Source organism: Lagopus muta, chromosome 4, assembly GCF_023343835.1.
Source record: "Lagopus muta isolate bLagMut1 chromosome 4, bLagMut1 primary, whole genome shotgun sequence".
NCBI classification, from domain to species: domain Eukaryota; kingdom Metazoa; phylum Chordata; class Aves; order Galliformes; family Phasianidae; genus Lagopus; species Lagopus muta.
In genome coordinates, this window is record NC_064436.1 from 69765903 (window position 1) to 69792488 (window position 26586).

Here is a 26586-nt window from a genome sequence, read left to right on the forward strand (position 1 = left end):
CCTGCTCGCACCATAACTGGCCATTTGCTCTCCTCCCCATGGCGCGCTGAACTCGCGCACGCACCGACACCATTTTTCGCCTCCCTCTCCAGGTGAAGGTGCCCCTGTGGATTTTTCTAATCCCAACTCCCTCTTCCTGATAATTGTTTGTGAGCCGTGCAGAGCAGCTGCATTGACAGCCTGCGAATGGGGTGTGATGGCCGTAATCAGGTTGTGGGCCACCCACCGCCGTGGGGCTGCCGGCCACTGTGTGCGGCATGGAAAGCACAGAGCTGGAGGGAGTCCAGGGAGAGCATCCAAAGGAGGGCTATGGAGATGGGAAAGGCTCTGCCCCACGGGGCAGTGGGCATAAAACAGTGTCCCCAGGGCAGTGAGTGTGGCACTGAGCTGCCAGAGCTCGTGGTGCACTGGGACACTGCTCTCAGATGCAGATTCAGGCCTTGGGCATGGGAGCTGTTGTTCTCCTCTTTGCTCCTTATCGCCTATCAAATCGTTGTGCCATTTTCTTCCACTGACGTGCCCAACTGTGGGGCTACTGCCCTTATCCCTTCTGCTATCGTTTTGGGTCTGACCAGCATTACTTTCTTGCCTTGCTCTTGTTTCTCTCCAACTTCTTTCTCCACTTAGTTCATTTCTGCTTTCCCTTCCCTGCGCTCCTCCATTCTGTTCTCCTTGGCTTGGTAAAGCTCCAGTTGGTAAACGGCCCAGTTTCCCATCTCTCTGCCTCCATCTTCACCTCTCAGCCCTAATGAATGATTTTTTTCCTTCCTTTTCCTAATGCTCTTTTCTTTAGTTTAGCTGGATGGGGCTCATCAGATCCAATTAGTGCTGTGGTGTTTAAATTCAGCAATCTGGTGATTTTGGGGCTGAAGAAGAAGCTTCCTTCGAGCCATTCCCTGCTTCCAAACCGACTCTTTAAGTCACCTGAACCAGCTCAAACTGTGGTATTCAGCGTGCTATGGCCCATATGCTGCTGAAACCTGGGAAGGGTGTCCCTGTTCATTGCAGGAAAGTTGGACTGGATGGTCCTTCCAACTCTATGGATTCTATGATTTTGTGAAAGCCGAATCCCTTGCATCAGTGGAGCCCTAACCCACACAGTGAAGTGTAGAGACCCATCTCATCAGCATCTTCCAACTCATGTCTGCCTTCTTTGTGGGACTTCTTCTGTTTGGTAAAAAAAATTTGCTGTCAAAATGATGCAAAATCACTTCTTTTTGAGTGATCCACTGATGTGTTTACTGCTCTGGCTTAAGGGGGGGGTAGGGTTGGAGCTCCATCAAGTGAGTCAGTCATTGCCGACGTGAGGAATTGAAAAGCCGCTCCTCAGGCTTCAAAAATATTAGCAGTCATAAAGTAAAAAGTTGAATTTTTTAGAATGAAAAAGGGATTTTTTTGGTGTTGGTCTTGCATTTTCCACGCTTTTCAAATTCATATTGTAGTGGATATGAAGTCAGAACTTTTTAGGGCAGGAAGGAAAAGAAAGAGAAAGGGAGAAGAAAAGGGAATCTCTCGGTAGCTGATTACGCACAGTCTCCCACTCCACCAACCCTGGTTTCATGGTGCAGGAGTTCAACATCCCCAAAACCCAGCTTCCCCAGCTCATCAGGATGCACTGTCATCCGAGCTGATGGGCTGTGTAGAATGAAACCTCAAAGAAGGCGCAATCTAAAAAAGCTGGATCCGTCCCCTAGTCTGGGTTGCATCATGGGAATATCCTGAATCAGTTCTACAGTGAAACTCCTATTTAAAAGCCGTGCTCAGAGATCACAGCTGCAACAAGGAGCACTCATTGGGCCTGAGTTTGGACATCACCACCGTGGGTATTTCCATCCCAGCTCAGTCCCTGGGCTCCTTTCACAGTCAGCAGAGCTGAATGGGCACCGCTAGGGGTGTTCTGTGTGAGCACACAAATGTCTATCTTGGGTGGTGAATAAACACCCTGAAAAAAGGCACGTTTCTCAGGGCTGGACTGCAAAGCGAGCCCATCTGGAGGTACCACATTCGCTCTGATGAATCCCACCTGACTCCGTTGCGTGTTTGCACAGCACAGCGTTGTGGATCCCAGCTCTGTGACTCAGACTGTGGGCAGGGTGAGGATAATAATACTCCCGCGGTTGTTTTCTTAGCTCCAGTGATGAATTTGACTCCGCAGTCGGTGTTCTTTGGCCAGCCCTAGGATTTAAAGCCATTGGCTTCTTGCTGGTGGAGGAGCTCCATTTCAGGGCTGGATGTTCTCCTGCCCTCATGCTGCTGTCCCTCTCCATGATCTGCAAGAAGAAGTTCACAGGTCGACTCGAGTCATTGCAAAACTGTAAAAAACAAACCCTCATTAGTCCTTTAAACCTGGTCCTCGTGTTGGGAATTCGGGAGATTGGATTCAAATCTGTAGCAATGTTTAATTTCGTATTCACAGCGGGGTGGTTGCTGTAAGTGGAGGAGCGAGTTCGTCTGCAGCACCAAATTGAATCTGAAAGTAAAATGCTTTTTATTACCACCAGCCTCACAGCAGCGTCGCTCCAGGGCTCGGCTGCATCTTTTCTGTTTCCAGAGCTGCTGCTCTTCCACTTCACGTTCAAATCCTTCCATCAAACCTACGAGCAGAGGCTGGAAACCCAACACGGTTTGTCATCTCCGCAGATGAACTGTCTGCAGGCTATAAATACTCGGTCTGTGGGGCAGCACCGTGCTGGGGGCCGTTGTAGCTTCACTTTTACAGGCACACTTTTTTTCAGATGAATGTTTGGAAGAATGTTCAATTCTACAAATCCCCAAACTTGGATAATGTAAGAAAACAGCAATCGGTCGTTTTTGAGAGGGAAGAAGATGGAGATGAAGCCCTTTATTCATGGCAGGAATAAGAGGAAACGCTCCGGCTCTTTGGGATCAGGAGGGAAGGTTTCCTTTGGGGTCTCAGCAGTGGTTTCATGGGGCTCTGGAAATGCTTTATGGGTCCTGGGATCCAACACTGCCTATACAGGGCTTGCCCAGCAGTTGTGCTTCTCCACATCTTCCTCGCAGCCTACAAAGAGACGAGATGCGCTGCGGATGCATGTATAATGTAGCAGCTTGCAAAATATGTTCTGCCCCAAATCACTATTTGTTGGCAGATTTTTGGCTTTGGCTGATTTTTTTTTTTTTTTATTTTAATTTAATTTTGCTGCATTTTTTGGCTGAAAACGTTTTGGCCGAGCGTTGCTCACAACTTTTTGCATTTTCGTCCGAAAATTCCCCGGTTGGGGACAGTTGGATTTTGTCTGCGTGTTTGTTTCTTTGAAAGAGAAAAACATCGTGGGGGGAACTAATTTGAAGGCTGGAGCCATTCCCTGCTAATGGGTTGGTTTGGTGAATGACCCAATTCCTGATCAAAACTTAATTTTGATGGGATTGCTCCAACTATCACCAGTATCTGACCGCAGAGCTGTGAAACAGTCTCTGTGACTTAGATCCTTTGTGAAACTGGAGAGATCTGCATCACACACGTGCTGGAGGAGGCACCCAAAAAAAGATCTGTGGTTATAATGAGCTGCCTACTATCTCTTGCTCCTATTAATAGCTCCTTTGTAGCCCAAATATTTGATGGGAGTGAAGCGATGTGTTGTGCACGGCCACAGGAGGAGGGATGAGTTGTGTTGGAGCAATACAACTGGGCAAGGACTAGGTGGAAAAGCCAGCAGATGGGAAAGTTTGCTGGAAAATGCTGCTGAATTGCATAAAGTGCAGTGAGGAGCAGTTCCATGAAAGCAACGCAGTGGTTTCCTGGCTGTCTTTTGCTTGCAAATGGCTTAAAACCCATCAAGGGTTGAACCCAACGCAACAGAACCCTACAGCAATGGGATGTAGTTCCCAAAAGAAGAATGGAGTGGTGAGGTGCTGGAACAGGCTGCCCAGAGAGGCTGTAGATGCTCCATCCCTGGAGGTGTTCAAGGCCAGGTTGGATGGGGCCCTGGGCAGCCTGGACTAGTATTAGGTATGGAAGTTGGTGGCCCTGCCTGTGGGTTGGAACTTGATGATCCTTGGGGTCCCTTCCAACCCAAGCCATTCTGTGATTCTGGGCATAGAGAGGGGCCCAATCCATCTCTGTGTAGGGTTCTGCTGCTGTCTGCAAGCTGTGGCACCTGTCCTGCTCTTCCTAGCTAAGTTCTAGTTGTTTTTTGGGTGGTGCTGTATGGAACCAGGAGTTGGACTCGATGATCCTTGTGGGTCCCTTCCAACTCGGGGTGTTCTATGATTCTGTCATTCTAAATGTTGCTGTTTTTCTGTTCTTTTTTCTTCTTGTGTTCTAAGGTGGGCCTTAATGTTCTGGTACAGAGAGCAAACAAGTTTACCCCAGCCACTCGTCTCTTGATCCAGAGGTTTGTGCCATTCCCCGCTGTTGGTAAGAAATCACTCCTTTTCTCTGTATTTTCATACCCTGACTGTGGGTAAAAACTGCTGATGGGGAATGGATCCATGGGGGATGGATGGAGCACAACTCAGGTTGGGTCTGAGTCAGAGATGCACACAGGAAGTTGTGGGCTCTGCATCCCAAGGTGTCGTGAGCAGCAGGTTGCATCCGTGTCAGCATTGATTGAGAGCCCACAATTAATTTGTTTAGGTTAGCCCATAATTAATTCTCTAGTTCTTTTATTTGTGTACTGTCGTGCTTCATTATGTGTCAGGACATCAGGAATCCTCCTGCTAATTGCTGTTTTGGTGGCTTTGAAAGCTCTGAGTTACCTATTTGCAGACCTGGGCAAACTCCTTAATTAAGATATGCCTGCCCATTGCTTCTGAACTGCCAGCCTGCAGCCAAAGGGCAAAAGTTAGCTTTTTCTACATGAAAAACAGAAGCTGATGTTAGGCTCTTGTTCCACTGCACACAGGATTAAGCAGCTTCCCTGAGAATCAGAGAATCACCGAGTCATTAAGGTTGGGAAAAGAGCACCAAGATCCCCAAGCCCAACCCATCCCACTGTGCCCACTGACCAATGCCACATCTCCACAGTTATTGAGCACCTCCAGGGATGGTGACTCTACTCCACCAATAACATAACAGTTTGTGTTGGGAGGGACCTTTAAAGGCCATCTGGTCCCATTCCTTGCAATGAACAGGGACACCCACAGCTCCATCACATGCTCACAGCCCCATCCTGCCTGACCTTGGCTGTCTCCAGGGATGGGGCACCACCACCTCTCTGAGCAACCAGTGCCTCACAGCCCTTACTGAAAGAAATGTTTTTCTTAGGTCTGGTTTAAATCTCCCCTCTTTTAGTTTCCCCTTGTCCTATGAAAAGAGGTGCACAGAGGGTTAGGGCAGACAGCTGCTTTTGTGTCTGAACCCACTTTCCAATCAACACTGCCTGCTTTCTCAGAGGTCATTTCTAGCTTCTATTGCCACATTTTTTTTTCTAAATTCTGAAAATCACATCGTCTATCCATGTATTTAATTATTTCTCATTTCCCCTTCTATTTGAAACCTTCATGAAACCTACCTTTAATTGAATCATAGAGTAACCTGAGTTGGAAGTGACCTAGAAGGACCGTCGAGTCCACCTTTGCAGCACAGAGCATCTCTTCTGGTGCAGTTTTGTTGGGAAAAAAAAAAAAAGAAAGCAAGAAAGAACAGGGCACTAAATTTGCTTTAAATGAAACACTTGGTGTCTTTTTTACTGTGGCTTGGTGAGCTGAAGGGTTGGTAACACAGATAGTTTGATAGATGGGAAGAGTGGTCCAGTAGTTAGAATATTAGAGAGACAGAGTGTGCGTGTGTGTATGTTCCTCTTCTTCTCGAGTGTAAGGAGCATTTGTCACCACAAATCATCCTTGATTGCAGGGAGCTGCGTTCATATAGGGCTCACCCACCCACCACCCTCCAAAAATTAGACATTTGTTATATGACATGAGTTGAGATTAATTAGCGAATATTAACCCATCAAGCAACGCAGAAACACATTTTTGGAAGCGGTGGTACTGCAGCAACAGTGGCTTTGCATTGGTTCTGGTTGGAAAAACAAAATGTGGTGAGGGGGGGGGGGGGGAAGGAGTTGCTGGAAAATGCCAGCTTGTGAAAAAGAAAACTTTTGGAGGAATTAGTAGCTTTTCTATGGAAAATTTTAAGGATTTCCTGCAGAGATTTGAGCGTTTCTGCACGGAACCTGGAGGAAGGCTGCAGCTGGGAAGGGTGTTTGTGGACCACCAGCCCCACGTGTTGCCCTGGGTGAGGGATTTGGGGTTAATTTGGGGGAGACAACAGAAGATGAGGGGCAGAAGATGAGCAGGGGCAGGTTTTGCAGGAAGGTGATCTGTCCCCACTGAGGTGTGGGTGCAGGGCTGGGATTTTTCAGATGCTTTGATGGCCAACCCCAACGCATCCCTGTCGTGCCCCACCATGCCCACCACTGCAAAATCAGTCCACAGAGCCCTTTTTCCCCCTAAAGCATGAAAGATGAGGGCAGACGGTCAGCAGGAGCACTGCTAACACTGTGCATGTCCATGAAAGCAACCTAGCATTGTGTCTTTGGTTCAGACAAAACGGCTGTCCTCCTCTGAGCTCAAAGCTCAGCTGTCCTTCACAGCTCGATGAAATCACTTGTGGTGATTTCCATCACAGCTCCTCAAATTCATTGTTTAAGAAGAGTTTATCTGCTGGATTAGTGAGAGGTGGGGTGTACCTACCTTCAGAAGGAGCAGCTGTCCAAAATCAGGGCCTGGTTGTCCAAGCCCAGCTGGTCAGCAGGGTTAAGCCTTGTTTTGACTTGCCAAATCTCAATGTCAGGTGTAGAATGAATGGTCACAATGGGAGTTGGAAACATGGATGGACACCGACATCAGGAAATACCTGTATTTCTTTGTGTCAGTGTGCTCCTGATTGTGTCGTGTTAAAGGAAATTATTACCATTCCCTTCTTAAGCATCACATCTCCGTCTCAGTACAAGAATGAATTGTTGACTTTCAGAAACTTCTTGGCAGATTGATGAAAGCAAAGCTGAAGAGATGGTGTGGAGAACAGAAGCCTGCCATGTGGTATTGACCGGGGCTGCGATGCTAATCATCATGCTTTTCTCATCCTCAGCCAGTGCCAATATCTGCAACGTTGTCCTGATGAGGCACACGGAGCTGGAAGAAGGAATTGATGTTTTGGACAATAATGGAAACATCGTCGGCTCTTCCAGAATTGCTGCAAAACATGTATGTACCTGAGATGTACCTGGTGAGCATTTGCACATACACAGCTGGCCTTCAGAGGGTGGTGAGGCACTGGAACTGGTTGTTCCAAGGAGGTTGTGGATGCCCCATCCCTGCAGGCATTCAAGGCCAGGCTGGATGTGGCTTTGGGCAGCCTGGGCTGCTGGTTGGTGACCCTGCACATAGCAGGGGATTGGAATCAGATGAGCATCATGGTCCTTTTCAACCCAGGCCGTGCTATGATTCTGTGATTCAGGCTCAGCAGCTCCCACAGCTGTAGGAACTGATGGAACTGATGATTTAGAGCTAGACCTGGATGTCCTCTACTCATCATGCATGAAGAATTAAGCTGCAAGACTTAATGCAGCCATGCATGTGGTTGGGTGGCCGCAGAGTGGAGTGTGCTGGTGGACACAAGCTCATGTCATGCATAGATTGGAGTATGCTGGTGGACCCAGGCTCATGCCCAGCAGCCCACTGGCTTGCCACAGTGGTTTGGAAGGGAGCAGACTGCCATCAGGGAGATCCTGCACCACCACCCCACTGCATTCACAGCCTTAGGATTTCTTAGTGGAAACTTGTAAGCAGTTCACGTTGAATTCGAAGCAAAGATAACTTACACCTTTTTCTAAATGAGGAAGGCTTCATTCTCAAGCTGAGTTGCATTTTAACCCTTGCCATGTCAGAACTGTGTTAACACTGCCAACCCAGGCTCTGTAAGGGCAGCCAGATGTTTGTAGCCTTGTGCTAACACCTGGCTTGTTTTTCCCCTGTTGCCTTCTACTCTCTGCCATCTGCTTGCAATTACTCCCTTTTTTTTCCCTTCTTGCATAGTTTTGTCTTCTGAGCATCATCTGATTGTCTGAGGCGTGTTGTTTCCAAGTGGGCTTTCATCTGAAATGTAAAGCATGTACAGAAGCACACGCCCAGGCAGAGGAGTTAATAATATAATGCTTGGCATTTCTCTCGCTCCTTCTGTCCAAGGCTCTTAAGGCACTTCATAGACAGCAATTAATGTACAGATTTACAGTCCTCGGCAAGAAATGGGAGATCTCTAATATATCTCCATATTGTTGTTTAACAGGGAGCTTAAAACAATCTGTTGAAGGGCTCAGAGCTTCTTGATTGAGCCAGTTTGCCTCACTTAACATCACTGGCTTCAAGACCTTGCTTCCCCTCTCCATCCTAATGGTCCAGGGGAAGACAGGCAGCATAGAAAATAGTTATTAAAATTGGAGGTACTGATTTAAGTGGAGTTGAAGCTTTAGATTTCGGAGGACTTCTGCTCAGATGCCACGTTGTCCTGATGCTTCTTCCTGAATGGCACAGTGCTGGTTTTTGGGGTGTAAAATTTGACAGATCCTTAGGGCTACACATCTGTGCCTCTCTGAGACCTTCTGGTTGGAAAGGATCAAGTGCTCCCAAACGTGGCTGGATGTGTAAACATCAGCATTCCCTCCCCAGACCTGCAGTAATCTCTACCTACATCTGGCAAAGCCCCACACATGGTCAGAGTGCTTGGGGCATCCCATGGAGTGCCAATAAAAGTGGCTGGAAGAGGTAAATGGAAACACAGTGGTGCCTCCTAGAGCATCCATGGTCATGTTTAGGTCTCATCTCAGGGGATTTGTATCTGTCATGCTGCCAAGCTGTTCTGCAGCAAGTCTTGTGCTGGGGCTGGAACTCAAGGAAGGGAGAAAGGACTGACACTGCTCCTTAACCCATCTGGAGATATTTCACCATGCAGCATCTGCCAGGCAGCACCATCATGTTTGGGTGGGGATATGGTGGTGTGACTGTTGTGGTCCCATGCATTAACACCACAGAGGCTATGAGATGCACAGCCCTACTGCCTGCATTCATCTCTGCTTTACACCCAAGCAAGGGCTCCAGCCCATCGTTTGTAGCAACAGAGCAAAAATTACTTGGGTACAAATAGCTGATAGCAAACTTGGAAATGTGTTCTGGCATATTTGTGCATGTCTGCAACACGAGAGGCCAGGCAAAGCATTTCTGTGTCTGCACACCGACTGCTCAGCGCAGGTGAATCCTGAGATTTGTTGTAAATGTCTTACATTTGTTGGTTTGTTCTTCCTTTCCAGGCACTGCTTGAAACAGCCCTGACTAGAGTGGTCCTGCCGATGCCTATACTGGTTCTACCTCCAATTATTATGTCCATACTGGAAAAGTAAGTGTTGGGTAACATGCAGGGGGGGGGGAAGAAAAGATCCTCAGTAGGTGTTATTCAGTGATATTTCTTATCACTGCTCCATCAAAGACTTTTTTTGGGGGGGGGAAATTTTGGCCATTGGTGTAGGTTGAGAGACAGAGCACAAATAATCAGAAATGTTGACTTCCAGCTTTTCTTACACCAGAATCACTCCTGACAGATGTTCTTCTGGAGTACTAGGAGAGTGGGCAGGGTTATTATTCATGTCTAAATGTCTCCTTTCACATTTCTTGATGACAAAAAGCCCCAACAACCTGTCCCGGCCGTAGGACCTTCTTCTCACCTTGCTTTCCAACACCTCTCTTCTTTTCTGTCTGCTCAGTCTTTGGAGACTGATCAGTGCACTGAAAGACAGAGATGCTAAAAGACTTGTTGCCTTTGTCCAGACAGCCAAGCTGGAAGCACTCTTTGAACAAATTTGTTGATAGTGGTTGCTGTAAAGCACTCCGCTGACAAAGTAAATAGCAATTAACACAACTGGGGATTGACCCATGGCTTTGGTTAGCCTTGCGTGCCCTTGTAGAAATACCCCTGGGCAATTTGCTCTCCTTAATGGAAGGGTTGGGTCTGCTTCTGTACACGCTGAGATTTTTAGCTTCCCAATATTTTTACAAATATTTCTTTTCCGTACCCCTCCAGCACCCAGAGGCTCACACTGAGATCAGTTCTTCCCATGAGCTGGGTGTGGGGAAAAATGCAGCAACAAACTCACCTGGAACTCAGAAGTCAGTGTTTTCAGCCCTTGCTGACAAGATGTGCTGCTTTTCAAAGGGCTGTGGTTGTTTCCTGCAGCAGGGCACAGTCCTGCTAAGTGGCAGCCTGTGTTCCTCCTGACTTCACACAGCCGTGTGTTGCTTTCTGGTTCTGTCTTGGTGAGCTGTTGGAGGGGGTTCAGAGGAGGCCACAAAGATGGTCAGAGGGCTGCAGCACCTCCCTATGAAGACAGGCTGAGGGAGCTGGGCTTGTTCAGCATGGAGAAGAGAAGCTGCAGGGTGACCTCATTGCAGCCTGCAGTACCTAAAGGGAGCCTGCAGACAGGAGGGGAGTCAGCTCTGTGAAAGGGTAGATAACAGCAGGACAAGGGGAAATGGTTTGAAGTTGAGGGAGGGAGATTGAGGTTGGATGTGAGGGGGAAGTTCTTGACAGAGAGAGTGGTGAGGTGCTGGAACAGCTGCCCAGAGAGGCTGTGATGCCCCGTCCATCCCTGGAGGTGTTCAAGGCCAGGTTGTTTGTGGCCCTGGGCAGCCTGGGCTGCTATGAAATGTGGAGGTTGGTGGCCCTGCATGTGGCAGGGGGTTGGAGCTTCATGATCCTTGAGGTCCCTTCCAACCCGGGCCATTCTATGATTCTATGAGCAGTTCAACCAGTGGAGCCACCCCAAAGTACAAACTATAATATCCCAGGAGGATCTTTGCTCTTCCAGTTGCCATAAGCACCCAAAAATCTCAATGTGCAGAAACTCAGAGTTTGCAGAAAATTGGTCAGTGAATGATCATCTCCAACGCTGAGAACCATCCCAGGTCTTGCAAAGCACCCATAGGCTTAAATAACACTGATAATGAAACATGCTTTGTTCTTGTGGCATCACCACCTCCTGCACTGATGCCATGAGGTTTAACTGAACGCGGACATGCTCTGGGCGAGATGCACTCAAACAAAATTCATCTGTCAAGCAAATGGGGATATGCAGGAGCATTTTTTTTTGTTCAGAAAGTCATCGTTTTAACTAAAAGGCAGCCCAAGTTCAGGTTTGGGAGAGAATACTTTCCTTGTCACCACCCACCAAATGAAACTCTGTAGGTGTAAAATACACAGGCACGGATTTGGCCTGAATTCCACTTAGAGCTTTGTGCCTACTGTTGGATTTCCCTTTAAATATCTTTGGATTCCTGGAAGCCTGAATGAGAAGGGAGAGGGACAGGGAGTGGGGAGCAGTTTGGCCACGCAGAGGCTGTGGTTTGGCAGCTGGTATTATGGGATGTCGTAGCATCCCTTTCCACATCCGAGGGATTTGCAGTCCATGTGGGCTCACAGATCTCTTAAATGAAGGGTGCAGTCATAGAATCATAGAATGGCTTGGGTTGGAAGTGACCTCAAGGATCATCAAGCTCCAATTGTGCCGCATGCAGGGCCACCAACCTCCACATTTGCTATCAGACCAGGCTGCCCAGGGCCCCATCCAACCAGTCAGAGGGGAGACATCATTTTGTAAATAAATTTGGTGCATTGAGTGAAAAGTGTAACTTTTAAAATTTAATAGAATTTGGGTTAGCCCAGGAATTGTTATCAAGCCTGGGAGTCGTTATCAAGGCATGTATTATCAATTTATTTATAGAAGTCCTCACAGCATCTATAAATAAAAAAGAAGATGAGGGCTGTGGCTCGGTGTTTGAAGGCTGGAGCTCTGGAAGCAGAAGTCCCAGTCTGGAAGCTCTCCTGAGCCACGTGCAGCTGCGATTGTGCTGCAGGAGGGAGCAGCTCTGTGGGGGACGGTGCTGATTTTTGGGGGGTTGCAGCACCCAGGAGCAAACCACGTTCTCCCAGCGGTGGTTTTTGGTTCTGCACAACCTGCTCCCTCCTTTTTGTCTCGGCGTCGGGAAAGTTTATTTTAAGTGGCCAGTTCCTGGTCGCCGTCTTTCCACTTGGATCCAGGTCTTTCCTCTCTCTCAGCCATCTCTCCATCTGCATGTTTTAACTCCCCCAGCTGCCTCTCTCGTCTCTTGTGCCATTTTTTTCAGCTCTCTTGGCTTCTCTCGTCTCTTTGCCTGCTGTGTATTTTAACTCCCAGGGCCGCCTTCTCTGCTCTCCAAGTAATTCAATGTTACCTCCCACTGCTGAGCTCCGCGGCGCTCCATTCTTTCCCCATGTTTCATGCATTTCCTGCTGCTTGGACGCTCTGTTGAAGCAGCTAACATATAGAATCAATGTTTATTTTGAGACTGCATATGCCATGCGGGGAACACGGTGTCAGTTATTTTGTGCAGATGTATTCTCTTTTAAGTTTTATAAATAATATCTGTGTTGGCAACTTTAATACGGGAAAATATTGGTTTTGTATTGTCTGTGAGATGGAGAAGACTCATCCGTGGGATCTGACTGACACTGGGTCAGACAATGGAAACTTCACTGGTACCTCTGCGTTACAGAGTGTTAGGACAGCTACACAGAACTGTAGGATCATTCAGGTTGGAAAAGGCCTCTAAGATGACCAAGCCCAACTTTAACCCACCCCACTATGCCTACTGACCATAGAATCACAAAATCAATGCATGGCCTGGGTTGCAAAGGAGCACAATGCTCATCCAATTCCAACCCCCTGCTATGTGCAGGGTCACCAACCAGCAGACCAGGCTGCCCAGAGCCACATCCAGCCTGGCCTTGAATGCCTGCAGGGATGGGGCATCCACAGCCTCCCTGTTTTTTTTTTTGACCATATCCCCCAATGCTGTGGTTCTTAAATACCTCGAGGGCTGGTGACTCTGCCAACTTCTCTGGGCAGCCTGTTCCAATGACTGCATCTACTGCATTAAGTTGGACTTCTTGTCCATCAGACATTTCCCTTTATTTACATGCTTCTCTGAATCCTTCTATGTAGTAGTTATGATCAAATGTGTGAAACTGCCCACGTTTCTCCCAGAAAGCTGCCAGCCAACTGCCACCATCCAACACTTCTCCTGTATCCTTTGCCTGACTCCGTGCAGATCTGAAGCCCATCGCAGATGGCCTGTGTGCACACCATCCACATCTGTACACACGCCCAGCCTCAGGTTCCCCTGAGCTCTGAAATTCAGTGGCACATGGATTGTGTGATCTGGATGAGCAGTGGACAGGCAGACCACTGTCCTGTCCATGGACACTTGGAACCAAAGGCTTCCAGTGGTGATAGAAGAACCTACGTTCTTCTCATTCCCGTCTCCTTAACCTAAAGCCTCTTTTCTACCTCTGTAATTCAAGCAGCTTCAAAGGGTCTGATGTGCAGAAGGTGATCTCAGAGTTGCTCCAGGGACTGGAGCACACATCCCTAAAGTTGACCTTGCATGGAGGAAGAAGGATGAAATTGGTACTGTTAGCAATGCGCAAGAGCTGAGAGAGAAACAGGGAGCAGGAGAGATGTGTCCCTGAAAGGGAAACATTTCTACTCTTTCTTCATCCCCACGTTGCCCTGATTTTAAGGCTTGCGGAGCTGCTAGAACCACAGCAAATCAGTTGTCCCATAAAGCTCATCAAATTGGGACAATCCAAGGCTGGATCAATTTAGGGAGCTGCTCTGGCCAAGTCATATTGATGGTGTGAGTAATAGAATCATAGAATCATAGAATGGCTTGGGTTGGAAAGGACCTCAAGGAATGATGGATTCTCGTGATGGACAGTCAGTGCTCAGATCATGGTTCCATGGTGGTGGCTTTCTTAAGCTTCAGCTACATCTGTTACTGCAGAAATGGGCATGGAGATCCTCTTGGACCTTACGTTCATGACCTTTTGCTGGATTTATTCTTTTGGTGGTATTTGCAGAATGCATTTCCTACAGGTGCTTTTCACAGAATCACAGGGTTGGAAGGGACCTCAAGGATCATGAAGCTCCAACCCCCTGCCACACACAGGGCCACCAACCTCCACATTTCATACCAGCCCAGGCTGCCCAGGGCCCCATCCAACCTGGCCTTGAACACCTCCAGGGATGGACAGAGCATCCACAGCCTCTCTGGGCAGCTGTTCCAGCACCTCACTGCTCTCTGTAAAGAATTTCCCCCTCACATCCAACCTGCATCTCCCCTCCCTCAACTTCAAACCATTTCCCCTCGTCCTCTTCTTCAAGTCTCTCCAACCAGCTATAAACCCTCTGTGAAGTTTGTTTGAGCTAAACAGCTGCCAGCAGTGACACCTTAAACTGCCGTGGCTGTTTCCAGAGTAAACATTGAAACTGCTCCTTTAATTATGTCAATCAAACAACAAAAAAAATCCCCCAACATCATTCCATTTGCATCTGCTGCCTCCCCTGGAGCAGGCACTGGTCCATTGCTGGAACAGGAGATTCTCTTCAACATAGACACCGAACAGTGGTGGTCTGGGTGGACAGGATGGCAGCCACAGCCCCTGGTCCATGGAGGAGCCAGCTTTCCCCAAATGACCCCAAATGAGTGCTCCAAACCATTCTGCAGGTAGCAGTAGGGCTGTCTGAAGCAAGACGTGGTGCTGGCATTGGAGGCTGTGAGCAGAGCACGGACTTGGCATGCACCATGTGGGGTTTGACAGCCACTCCCGTGTTATGTTCATGTCTCATGGGCCATTTGAGTCCTGGATGCTTTGGGTTATCCCAAGCTTCAGCCCCCTGTGCTTTCCTTACCCCGCTGGCATCCGCGGCGTCTTGCAATGTATGTATTAGCTTTGAACCTGTTTACACCAAACACTGCAGAAACCCCACAGAATCTGTCAGCTGGGAGACTTTGGTTAACTCCTGTCATATTTAGTTTAGCATCTGACACCTCCTCCTAGACAAATACAGCTCTGGTTCACTGAACCCGATAACTCCTTTTTAGTACAGCGACTGACTTCCATATGGAATAAATTACAGTACCTCTTGAAAAACGCCAGAGGCAGCTGCCAAATTATGCAAAATTTAAACCACTAATGAACAATGTGATGAAAGTTGAATGAAGGTGTATTTACAAGATCTACAACACGCTGTCTCTGCGGAGCAGATGTACTGTCTGTACAAGCATGCGTGTGGCTGTGTGTGTACCTACACGTACGTGCACACTCATGCATACTGAAATGCTACCCGTGAGGTTGAGCTAGTTTAGGCATCTCCTTTCGTGTGCTACCTTGGAGCAATGAGCCAGAAGTTGCCCGGTGTGGTGCTGCTTGTTTCTATCCACCAGGCACATTTTGTGAAAGCAAATTGCGGAAGGAATAAGAATGAGGGGACTTGGAAAGGGGCTGTAGAGTCGTGGAGTCATAGAATGGCCTTGGGTTGGAAGGGATCTCATCTCATTGCAACACCTTGCTGTGGGCAGGAGTGAATCTTAAGGAAAAAAAAAAGAAGAAAGAAAGGGAGGAGGGTTAGGGTTGCAAAAATACCCATTTTATTCCATCCAAAGGCAAATGCATAAACACTGATTGCTTATGCTGGTCACTAGAGAGGCAGTGTTGGTGTCAATAACTTGGCATCTGAAACAGGAACGATAGATGATATGAAATCATGGAATCATTGAGGCTGGAGAAGCCCAACCCATCCCCACCATGCCTGTAACCATGTCCCTCAATGCCACATCTCCTTGGTTCTGGAACATCTCCAGGGACGGTGGCTCCTCCAATCCCTGGGCAACTGTGCCAGAGCCTGACCACTCTTTCAGAGGATATTATTGTCTTCCAACATGACACCTTCTCTTGACGTGGGCTTTTCATCCCTTTGTTGTTCAGTCTGAGTGCCAATAAGGTTTAGTTCACCAGAGCTTTGCCACTCGTGGCCTGTGCATATGACAGCGTATAGAACTACTGTGGAGGAATAGCTTCATGTTATGCTTCTGCAGAATTCAGAGAAGACAAGCTCTTCTGAATATAGCAGTCTGCTTTAGAAGATGCCAATGGCAAAGCTGGGCCATCAGGATCTGGAGGTTCAGACCTCCTCGAGACAGAGGACAGCACTGTAAACTAATGAATTCTTCAACAAATAGTGACTCATTACATTTTTTTTTAACCTGCTGTAATATAATACTCTGCAATGAAGCCATTGGGAAGTATAGAATCATAAAGTCATCAAAGTTGGAGAAGGCCTCCAAGACCGTCCGGTCCAGCTGTCCACCTACCACCAATATGGCCCCACTGACCATGTCCCTCAGTACAGAATCTAAACATTTCTTGAGCACCTCCAGGGACCAAAGTCTAATCATCCACTTCCAATGGGGAAGCTAATGGGTGAAAAAAGGATTTTGATTGCATTTGACAGCATTTGACAGCTAACAAAGTGCAGCATGCAGTATTTAACTTAAAGTTCTTTGGAGATCTGTGTCGAGAGCAGAGCTCCTGGGGACAGAAGAAAAGTGACCTCTTAACTGATTATGAGTCATTTATTCTGAACTACACAAATTTTAGAATCTGAATCCCAATTAAGACATTACACTGCATGTGTTAATTGGTCCCTCTCCTTTCTAAATCAAGCCATAACTCTTCTTAATTAGGAGGTTAGCCCTTGTAATTTGAACTGGCCTGAGTCTGAAGCACTCGTGGAAGTCACACCTAGGGGCTGTACTGGGGATCATTTTAAATTGGTTGGATTTTTACATGGGTGATTATAAGGTCCCCAACAGGGCAGTAATTGAAGAGGGTGCAACTTCCAAATGAAGGTGTCAGGGTGGTGCAGGTGATGTCTGGGCTCTGAGCTGTGCTCCAGGAGGCTCCAAGGAGGCTGACCCGATTTGCACCACGAGAGCCCTCATGGAGCACAGCAACTCAAGCAGCAGAGTGAGTCACTTCCAACAGTGCATCCCAGGGACAGGTTATCACAGCTCATTGCTGGCAGTTCTCAGATGTCTCATTTATGGCACCTAGTGAGTGCTGGTGGCATGAGGCAGGGAGCAGAAGCTTCTTCTCCTCAGACAAACACTTACTGGCTTTGCTTAGGTCACGTTCTATGCCAAACAAAGCAGCTGAGTATTGGAAAAGAGAAGCCTGTCTTTCACAGCACAAATCAATAGGATCAGTTGTGTCTCCATGGCTTATCAGCGAGGAGCTGAGACGTTTGAGCAGCTCTGGATCCCATTTGCCTTCCCTGTTACGCATTTCCCTCCTTACTACACCAGTTCTCAAGGCAGCTTTCAGCAAGGATTGCTAACAAAGGGCGGAGAGTCTGAGTGTGCAGACACACAGACAGCATTCAGCAGGGTAACGAGTTCCCACACATCAGCTGCTCCGTTGTCATTCATCAGGTGCCTGCTTGCAGCCTGCAGTAAACACGGGGCAGGCGGGGGTTGAGGTAAGCTGTTATCTTGCATGGGCTGCACTGGGAGATGCACCTGCAAAATAACCCAGGCTTTACCCCAGGCTGACGGCGTGCCCCGATGTGGGAAATGTTGCCTGACGTGTTTTTGTGCTGCCATCCCAGCAGAAAGGCATTGACCTGCAGGTTTCTGCCCACGTTTGATGCCCTCGTCAGGATCCTCATCCACAGGATGGTCAGAGTGGGGATGGACGTTGGGACTAAGGAACAAAGGCCAGAGCTGGCAACTGCAGCTGCCTCTCCATGTTGCTAAAATGCTCCGAATGCTCAAACAAAAATCACCACCAATTTGCTGTCTCAGTTCCATTTGTTTTGGATTGGTAGGAAGAAGTTGAATGCCCACAGTTTGGGTGCAGCTAGCTTCAGAACAAATCCCTGCTGAATTATATGTGACACCCTTGGTGTCTGTGAACCATCTGAGATCCTATATCCCTAAATATACACAAATTGCCATCTTCTATTAGCAAGGTCTTGTTCCTGACTTTCAGTGTTAATTGCATCAGAAGGGTCACTTAATGGGTCATTATCAGAGCCTGACCTCGCAGTATCTTTACACGTTTGCTCTTAACAACTCCTGAACTGGTGGATACCCCCCGAGGACAGCTAGTGTTACAGCATCCTTATCACCCACTCTGCAGATGTTTCATTTTTAGCAAATTAAGGTATTGTCAACTTTACTACTTTATTACCACGTTAACAAAGTCATATGGCTTTTGCAGTACGGCTGTGTGATACGGCTGACAATGTTCACAGTGTCTCTCAGGAGTCTGATTTCCTTCTGCTCACCCAACAGTCTGCAAAGTCTTAAAGCAAGCAATGCCTGTCCATGGCCAGATCACCTTGAGTGCAGCTGACACCTCTGTGGGATGCTTTAAAACGGGAGAAACGTGTGAACTGATCCTGTTTTAAGTCCCTGGAGGTGCTCCAGAACCATGGAGATGTGGCACTGAGGGCCATTGGGCATGGTGGGATGGGTTGGGATTGGGCCTGGGGATCCTGGAGGTCTTTTCCAACCTGAATGATTCTTTGATTCTATGACATCTTCTAGGATCTTCTGTGGGTGAGCTTGAACTTGCTCTCTCCAGCTGGGAGGACCCACTAAGAGCAACCTGCGCCACCTGTGGAGGAGAACAGTGGGTCTGGTTGAACGCCATGTGGATGATGGCATGAACTAATTTATCTGCAAGATGGTTTAAACAGAACCTTTCCTTTCCAGGACATCGCTCCTGAGGTCCCGTCCCCGGATGGTTCTCCCAGTCCAAAGCCTTGTGTGCCTCGCTGCCTTTGGCCTGGCCCTTCCCTTGGCCATCAGTCTCTTCCCACAGATGTCCGAGGTCAGTGCGCTGCTTCCTGCAGTGGGTTGTCTCACATTGTCTTATCAGTGCTGTGGCTTGTTTTGCTCTCCTGGGTAATCTGTCAATGTAAGTTCTGTTTGTTTCAAAAACTCATTTGTATTGGTGTCTACTGGTCAATTCTGTTGTACTGGTATTGGTCTCTACTGGTTAATTCCATTTTTTTTTTGGTCTGGATGGGTTTATGCCCAACTTCTAGCCAGGGAATCTCGCTGTACACTTGTCTGCAAGGCTGAAAAACACACTACAAATTTTCTGTTGTTCTTCTAGCTGTTTACAGACGGAGATGAAACTGTCCCTTAATTTTCTGTTTAAGAAACAGAATATATCTCAATCTTGGAGCCTCTTGCTAAAAGACGTGTTTTCTGATGCTTTAATGATTCATGTGGCTCTTTCTTAAACTTTTTCTAATTAGTCAACATCCTTTTTGGAGCATTTCCACGAGAACCAGACGTGGTATTCCAGTAAGAAGTTGCACAAGTACCAGTTACAGGGCTGTGTGATTTGCTTGCTTGTGCTTGAGTTCATACATCCACAGCACGCGTTAGTCATTTTGGCATGAGTTCAGCTTTAATTCCCTGTCCATCAGTTGTCTGCTGTGATCCCAAGTTCTGCTCAGTGGTTTTCATTATGAAGGACTGAGGGCTCTTTCCGGGTCCAGCAACTTTTGGATGAACACATCCATAGTTCCCCTTGGACACTGAGCACCATGTTATGTTCCTGGATCCAGGGAAAAGAGCTTCATCCACAAGAAGGTAGCAGTGGACTTTCCTGAAAGCCCTTCTTTGAGAAAACCAAAGAGGCAGGACCACAGGAGGTGGCCATTGAGCCCAGAAGCAACCCAGAAGTAACATGGCCATTCATCCCCCAAAATGATGTCCCATGCACTCATTGCTTCCGGAGGCAACTTCAGGTTTGACCATCACACAATACACACCAACTTCCTTTCTGCAGTTCCCCATGCAAGTTAGAGGTCTCTGTATCTTAGTCTCACAATTATTTACCACTTTCTCAGAATCTGTGTCTTCTCAAACCATTAGCAGCACTCCTTGTCATTTTCTCCCTCCTCACTGATGATGCACGTGTTTAAAAACTTTGGCCAAACCAAATCATTCTTTCAAACACAGACAAGAAACTGACCCTAAAATTCTGTATGATTTAGCACATTTTCAGTGTTTTCATTGTATTCATTATCTCAGTTCTTTATGTAAAAATGAAGCTCACAAGGTCCTTTTGCATTTTATACTGAGCTTTATGAGTGACTGATAGTCTATATCACGTCGCATCTGATCCTGTGGCTTGGAGAAGGGTGTTGATGCTAACAGCTATATGAATCCTAGCCCACAGGAAGAATAAAGGATATACAAATTACAGACATCAGGCAATACCAAAAACCATACAGCATCACTTGAAAATGACCTTCTAAAAGCAGATGAAATGTTATCTGCAGTGTAAACATGAGTCAGTGCTGATTAGTAGATCAAACAGAATGACGTGCTCCCTGCCCACACGTCATGTCAGTGAACAGAAACCACTACAGCTGGTGGTGCAGCTCCTCACCTGCTGGGGTCTTGTCCTTGCTCAGCTGGAGCTGTGTGCACGCAGCTGGACCTCAGATCTTTTCACTCCACGAAATCAGGTTTTCCAAAGCAGCCTTTGTCTGATCCGTCTTCCTGTTAGGTTTGCATCACTATAAATGTGTGTGAAAATGTGTAAGGGCATTCCTCCCATTCCTCACTGACATATCCCCAGTGGTCAGCAACTCTGAGGTGCTCCAGTGATCAGAGTCAGTGACATGGAATCACAGAATATTCCAAGTTGAAAAAGACCCCTAAGGATCATCGTGTCTGACCCGTGGCTCCACATGGGACCACCTGATGACTTGTCTAAAACAGTCCTTCCAGAGCCATTGGGTGTTTGAGCATTCACCTCTCTGGGTGTGTATAAACATCAGTACGTATGTCTTCATGTGTGTATTTGCTTTTCTTTATAACTGCAGCAGGTGAAGCAGCTGTGAGTACAGCACAACCAAGATGATGCTGTTGTGATGAGCTCTGCTCAGCGAGTAAATTATTAATGACAAGATGCAATAGGTGTTTTCTGTTCCAAAAATATGATTGTGGTCTGAGCAGCAAGCCTTTCAGGAATTGTGAATGGGCCAAATTCTGCCCTTAATCACTCACACACAGTCCGTTTTCTTTAGTCAGAGGGCAGACACAGAAGCTGATGTGTTATCAAGTTCTTGTTTTAGCATGGGAGCTTGACTGGCTACATTGGATCCTCTCTATTCATGTTTCAAACTTGGGGTGAGTTTGCAAGCAGAATTAAGTATCCTTGTGATAGATCTAATGTATGTCCCATATAAATGCAGAATTATTATCAAGTGTCAACTAAATGCCCCTTCCCTGCTTGCCAAATACCTGCCAACCTCAGAGCACTGTGGTCGTGCTCTGCTCGCATGACCTGGCATTGAATGAGTGGTCTTCCCAGCTTTGATTCTGATTTACAGCAAAGTACCTCAGCCGTGGCTCCTGTTTTAAAGGAGCATAAGAGAAATCAAGATTTATCCCTGATTGCATACAGGAGCATCAGTATCACCTAAATGAAAATTCTGAAGCTGAACAGCCTTCGCATGCTGGGAAAAAGAATGCATCCAGACCTTCTCATGGGCCTAGCTAATACCTCCAGTCATCCTTGATTTCGTACAGATGGAATCCCCTTTGCTGGCATGCCAGAATTAGAGCTTTTTTTCTAGGTCTTACGGTGCTGAAGATCACCTTGTAAAAATAAAACTTCAGTGTGAGCCATGAAGGCATGGGTCCTTGAGATGGAGCACGCTTAAGACACTCAGAAACATGCTTTTATCCCAGCATGGTGTTAACTCCAGCACCTAAACGCATCAATATGCATTAAATAACTCACTGCTGTTAAGTTTGGGAGAATCATCTAGTTAATGCATTTAGCCCACAACCTTGAACTGCCTCCCATGCCCCCCGGGGAATCTCTCTTCTAGCCGCCTATCCTACAGCATCCCCACTGACAACTCCTACTCAGCTATGCACTGCCAATAGAAACAGCTGTGACAGTTCCAAACTGAAAATGGGACTTGTGCAAATGAAATTCAGTGTAGCAGCAAAAGAAATAACCATGGGGTTGCTCCGCTGATTTTCCTCCCTTTGGTCCCTGCTCATCCAGATCATTCATTTTTCGGCATCCAGGAGGAGCTTCCAAGGGGCTGCAAAGGTTACCTTGCCCCGTGCCAAGTGTCATGGTGATAAAAGAAGGATAAAGCCAGGTGAGAGGTGGAGCTCAGACAAGAGAGGATGGAAGAGAAGCCCTTCCACTGGCCATCACACACGTGCCCTCACCACAGGTTGAGTTTAAAGGGTCTTGGTAGCCAGTTGGGGCAAAACGAGCCATCTTCTGGAATGAGGCTGATTGCAGCTGAAAGCCTTTTCTTAAAAATAATCTTCCTTTTGGATCTCCAGGACAAGGGGAATAAACAGCCTAAAATCCAAGGCTGAGCTATTGTTTTCCAATCTGTTTTAGCCTTCATCTTGTTGGCAGGCTGCTTTAGAAAAGCAAAAGGTTAATGAGCCAATGTGCAGTGGGATTATTGCAGTAAAGATGACAGTGAACCAGTAATTACTAATTAGATGCAGTTTAACAGGAGGAACAAGTGAAATCTCCTCTTCACCAACTGTCAATAATTAGCAGATTTGGTGAGGTTGAAATGTGTCCACAGTTAAAAGGCTGATTTTTTAATGAAATGGCACTTGACAAAAGAGCTGTATGGAGGTCACAGCCATAGCCCTCGAGACGCTTCCCTATACCATACTTAGGAGGGAAATCAGATGCAAGACAGCAGGGGGTCCCCATGAAACCATTTCTCCCTTGGGATTGCATCGCATGGGGGGAGGGGAGCAAGAGGGATTCTCTGCAGTAATTTTGTCCAACTTGGATGAGAAGCAAAGGAAAGGATTTGCCAGCTGCCATGGGGAAAATTGTTTGAGAAGTGAGAAGTTCTGTGGTATTTCTTTGCTTTTGGGTTTGAGGAATGGTTTTTGGAGAGCCTGGTAACGTCAGTGTGTTGGTCAAAGTCTACCCTTGGGGTGGAGGTTGACCTTGAAAGGAAGTCTGCTTAGTAAAGAAGAAATGGCACAAGGTTCTGAAGGACTGGCAGGAGGCTGGAAGCTCAGCTGTATGTGGCTGCCAAGGACTGAAGAAGATTCAAGCCATACCCTGAGGTTTTGGCTTCCTACTGACACACAGATGATGCTCCTTCATTGACTTAAGAGGTTCTTTTGAGGTTTCTTCCCTATGTACTGTTTCTGTTAGGGCAAAGTAACTAGTGACATAGACAACAGTTTCTGTCTTTTCCACGTGAACTAAAAACCTAGAGGTGATTCTTGTGAGCCCATTAATGCCCATTACTTAAGCAGAACCCCCCAGGGTTTACATGGCACTACATGGTTTAAAGCTGATGAGGCTGGAGACTAATTTAAACACATTTAGAAATGTGTTGAGCCTTGTTCTGGCCCACAGATGAAGGCTGATGCTTAATAGGGTATGCACCAAGTGCTCTTCGATGAGGATGGCCTCGTATCTGTCAGGTTGGAGGGCAAATGAGTGATGCCTTTCACACAAAGGGCAACTGGAAGGGGAAAGTGTTGGCAGAGGAGGTGATGCTTGGGGAGCAGCAGGACGACACTGCCATGACTGCACACGACTGGAAATGATTGCACAGAACTCAAATGTAGGTTGCTAGGTTGTCTTTTCAAATAAGTGACAGCCCACAGAAGTCATAAACTAACTAGATCTCTACCTGTAAACCCAGCACAAGCTGGGTTACTGGCCCAGCCTTATTGATAGAATCATTAAGGTTGGAAAAGACCTCTGAGGTCATCAAGTCCAACCACCTACCCATCATCACCACCATGCCCACTGTTAGCCCTTGTGGATATACCTGTTGTCCCCCGAGCCTCGGCGTTGATTCTGGCTCCTGTTGCTCTATGCCAATGCAGCTCATAGGGACAGACCATTTATAAGTATTCAGGGAGTTGTTAGTTTTGTTCTGGAATCTCTCTAGTTTAATTTGTCACTCACAGGGCTTATCTGAACTGATATTTGGCACTTCAGGACCATAACCTTCATTTTGAATTGCAGAAGAGCCATGTGCTCCTTCAGCAGGACAGGACCAAGCCTCAGCTGAGCAGTGGAATGCAGAGATCTCTTTAGCCTTTGCTTGATCATTTGAGACCAGTGACCACAAAGCAAGGACATCTGTCTTGTACTTCTGTCAGCATGGGCACAGACCTGAAGTCTGGGGGCTGAAGTGTTCATCATTAACTCCTTTTGCAATAAGTTATTCCTTCTCCCTAACCAAACCACAGCCCTGGCCATGACTCTCCGTGGGAGCAGTGCCCCGTACCCAATTCTGCCTTGATTTCAACCCTTCTCTCAGTAATGGCACGGGGATACAGGACTTCAGTCCCATGGCACCACTGGGTCCATGCCAAGAAGGTGACTGTGTGATGTCTGCAACCTGCTGAGCAGGAGGAGTTGTAACCATTGCTCTGAGCTTCAACCTGAGGGGTGAGCAAGAAACGTGAACCTGACCCTGAGCTAAACTGCCAATTTTGGGGGAAGGTTTCAATCTCATCCAAACGTTACTTTAAGGAAAAGAACATTTGAGTTCTTTTCCTGTAGCAAGGGGCATTGCCACCCCAATCCCTGCCTGTGCTGGTACTGCTGGTGGCTGAGCAGGGCATGGAGGGTTTGATCTGAGCAGAAGCTTTGGGATGAACACAGACACGCTCTGCTTGCAGGAAGGATCTGGTCTCTGGGGTCATCACATAGCAGCGGTGAGGTTTACAACTGTTTGCACCTTGCAGTGTAATTACGAGGCTCAGTGACATCCCTCGGCTGGGGAAGGTCACGAGTGAGCAGTGCTCTGATTGATTTGGAGCCTCTGCCTTTGTTCTCACCTTCCCTGTCCGAGGGGCTTTGATTTGTGACAGCTTTTTGAAGTCTGCTCGTGAGAGCGGCCCTTTGTTTCACCACCAAAATTCACCGGAGCCAGCCCTAAAATCAGACCCTGCACCAGCAAAGCTGGTAGTGGGAAGCAATGCTTCAAGCCAAGGTGTTTTTTGTGGTCATTGGAGTGGGTGTGGGAGAATGGACTCCTTTGTGCTGCCCAGGGGCTGCAGCAGCGGTGTCGGATGGGATCTGGTTTCATGTTTATATCTCTGTCCCTGGGATACAGGTTCAAGTATGTAAACTATCTATCCTGCAAGCACAGGCTCCTGCAGGTGTGTGGGTGCTGGTGGGCATAAAAAAACATTCCTGACACCATCTCTTTTGAGGAGTCTTCACCTCCTGATGGCTATAAGCCATTAGGAGTCAAAAGAAAGAGCTGACATCCGACAACTCCGGATAAACAGCTAAACATTAACCCTTGAAGTGGCTCAAAAAAACATACTTAAAAGGCACTTTGTGGAAAGAAACCATTTTTTTTTTCTCCAGGCCTGTTAATTACTGTCTTTCTTCAGGACACCTTTCAGCAGCACCTCTTGTAAACAGAGCAGCAGCTCCAAAGCGCTGCCCCTGGATTCCTACCCTTGTTATAGGGCAGCACAAAGACGTGGTCCCACTCTCTGCTCCAGGCAATCCCCCAAGCTCCTGCTTGGCCTGAAAGCCTTTCCTTGCCTTCCACAAGCCCACTCTGAAAAATTCAGGCTCTTTTATTGATCACCAACAGCTGGTCTTCTTTTGGGGCAGCTGGCTCCATCCATGGCACTTCCCTGGCTTACCCCTGCCTCCAGTTATTGCGTGAATCCTTTTCTGCATGCTCAAAGACATCCATTTTAGCTCATCTGAAACAACCTTGCCTCCGACTGCTCCAAGTGAGCCATCAAGGATACGAGCAGAGGAAGGCGACCAGTTGTCCAGACTTGCCTGCTTGGTTGTTACTGCAGAGAATGGGTTATTAATCACATTTCCCAAGCACGAGTGTATATAATTATCTGTAATTGCTTTTTAAATCATTTGGATCTAGCAGCCTGTTTCTAATGAGGCTGTTGGTCCTTCAAGGGAAGGAAGTACAATGAAGGTTTGGGCTCCTGAGGAGCTTGCTTTGCTTCTTTAAAGCAGTAAGAATACCCCTAAATCCTGAACAGCTATTGAGCTCCTCCTTAATAGCTGGAGAATTGCAGGGTTCAGTATTCTCCCCAAGCAGCAACAAATGCTCTCTTCCTCAACACAACTGCTTGAGGGGCTCTGGCTAGGATGAGCCTAATTGCTCACTTCCATCAAGAGGGAAATTTCAGAACGCCCACAGAGCCCTCACCTCTGCAGTGGGGAGATCTCAGGGTTGTGTTTTAGGTAATGGCTTTTTTTTCTTTGGTCTTGTTATTTAAAACCTGTATTTGTTTGCTTGCTTATTGTAGAACTTGGGGCTTCTTTGAGAGGAAAAGGCTCTGGGGAGACCTCATTGTGGCCTTCCAACATTGAAGGGAGCACATAAACAGGAGGGGGAACAGCTGTTTACAAGGGTGGATGGTGACAGGACAAGGGGGAATGGTTTAAAATTGAGACAGGGGAGGTTTAGGTTGGATATGAGGAGGAAGTTTTTCACCCAGAGGGTGGTGAGGTACTGGAACAGGTTGCCCAAGGAGGCTGTGGATGCCCCATCCCTGCAGGCATTCGAGGCCAGGCTGGATGTGGCTCTGGGCAGCCTGGTCTGCTGGTTGGTGACCCTGCACATAGCAGGGGGTTGGAACTGGATGAGCACTGTGCTCCTTTTCAACCCAGGCCATTCTATGGTGATCCTATGATGGTGC

The 26586-nt window shown here is 47.4% G+C and overlaps 1 protein-coding gene across 1 annotated transcript in view; it reads left to right on the forward strand.

Moving 5' to 3' along the window:
- The window catches only part of SFXN5 (sideroflexin 5), a 71209-nt gene that overhangs the window by 33241 nt on the left and 11382 nt on the right, over positions 1-26586 (forward strand). Inside the window, 4 exon segments of the mRNA XM_048943665.1 lie at positions 4288-4378; positions 7055-7170; positions 9270-9355; positions 18610-18727. Of these exon segments, the coding sequence (XP_048799622.1) occupies positions 4288-4378; positions 7055-7170; positions 9270-9355; positions 18610-18727 (411 nt within the window).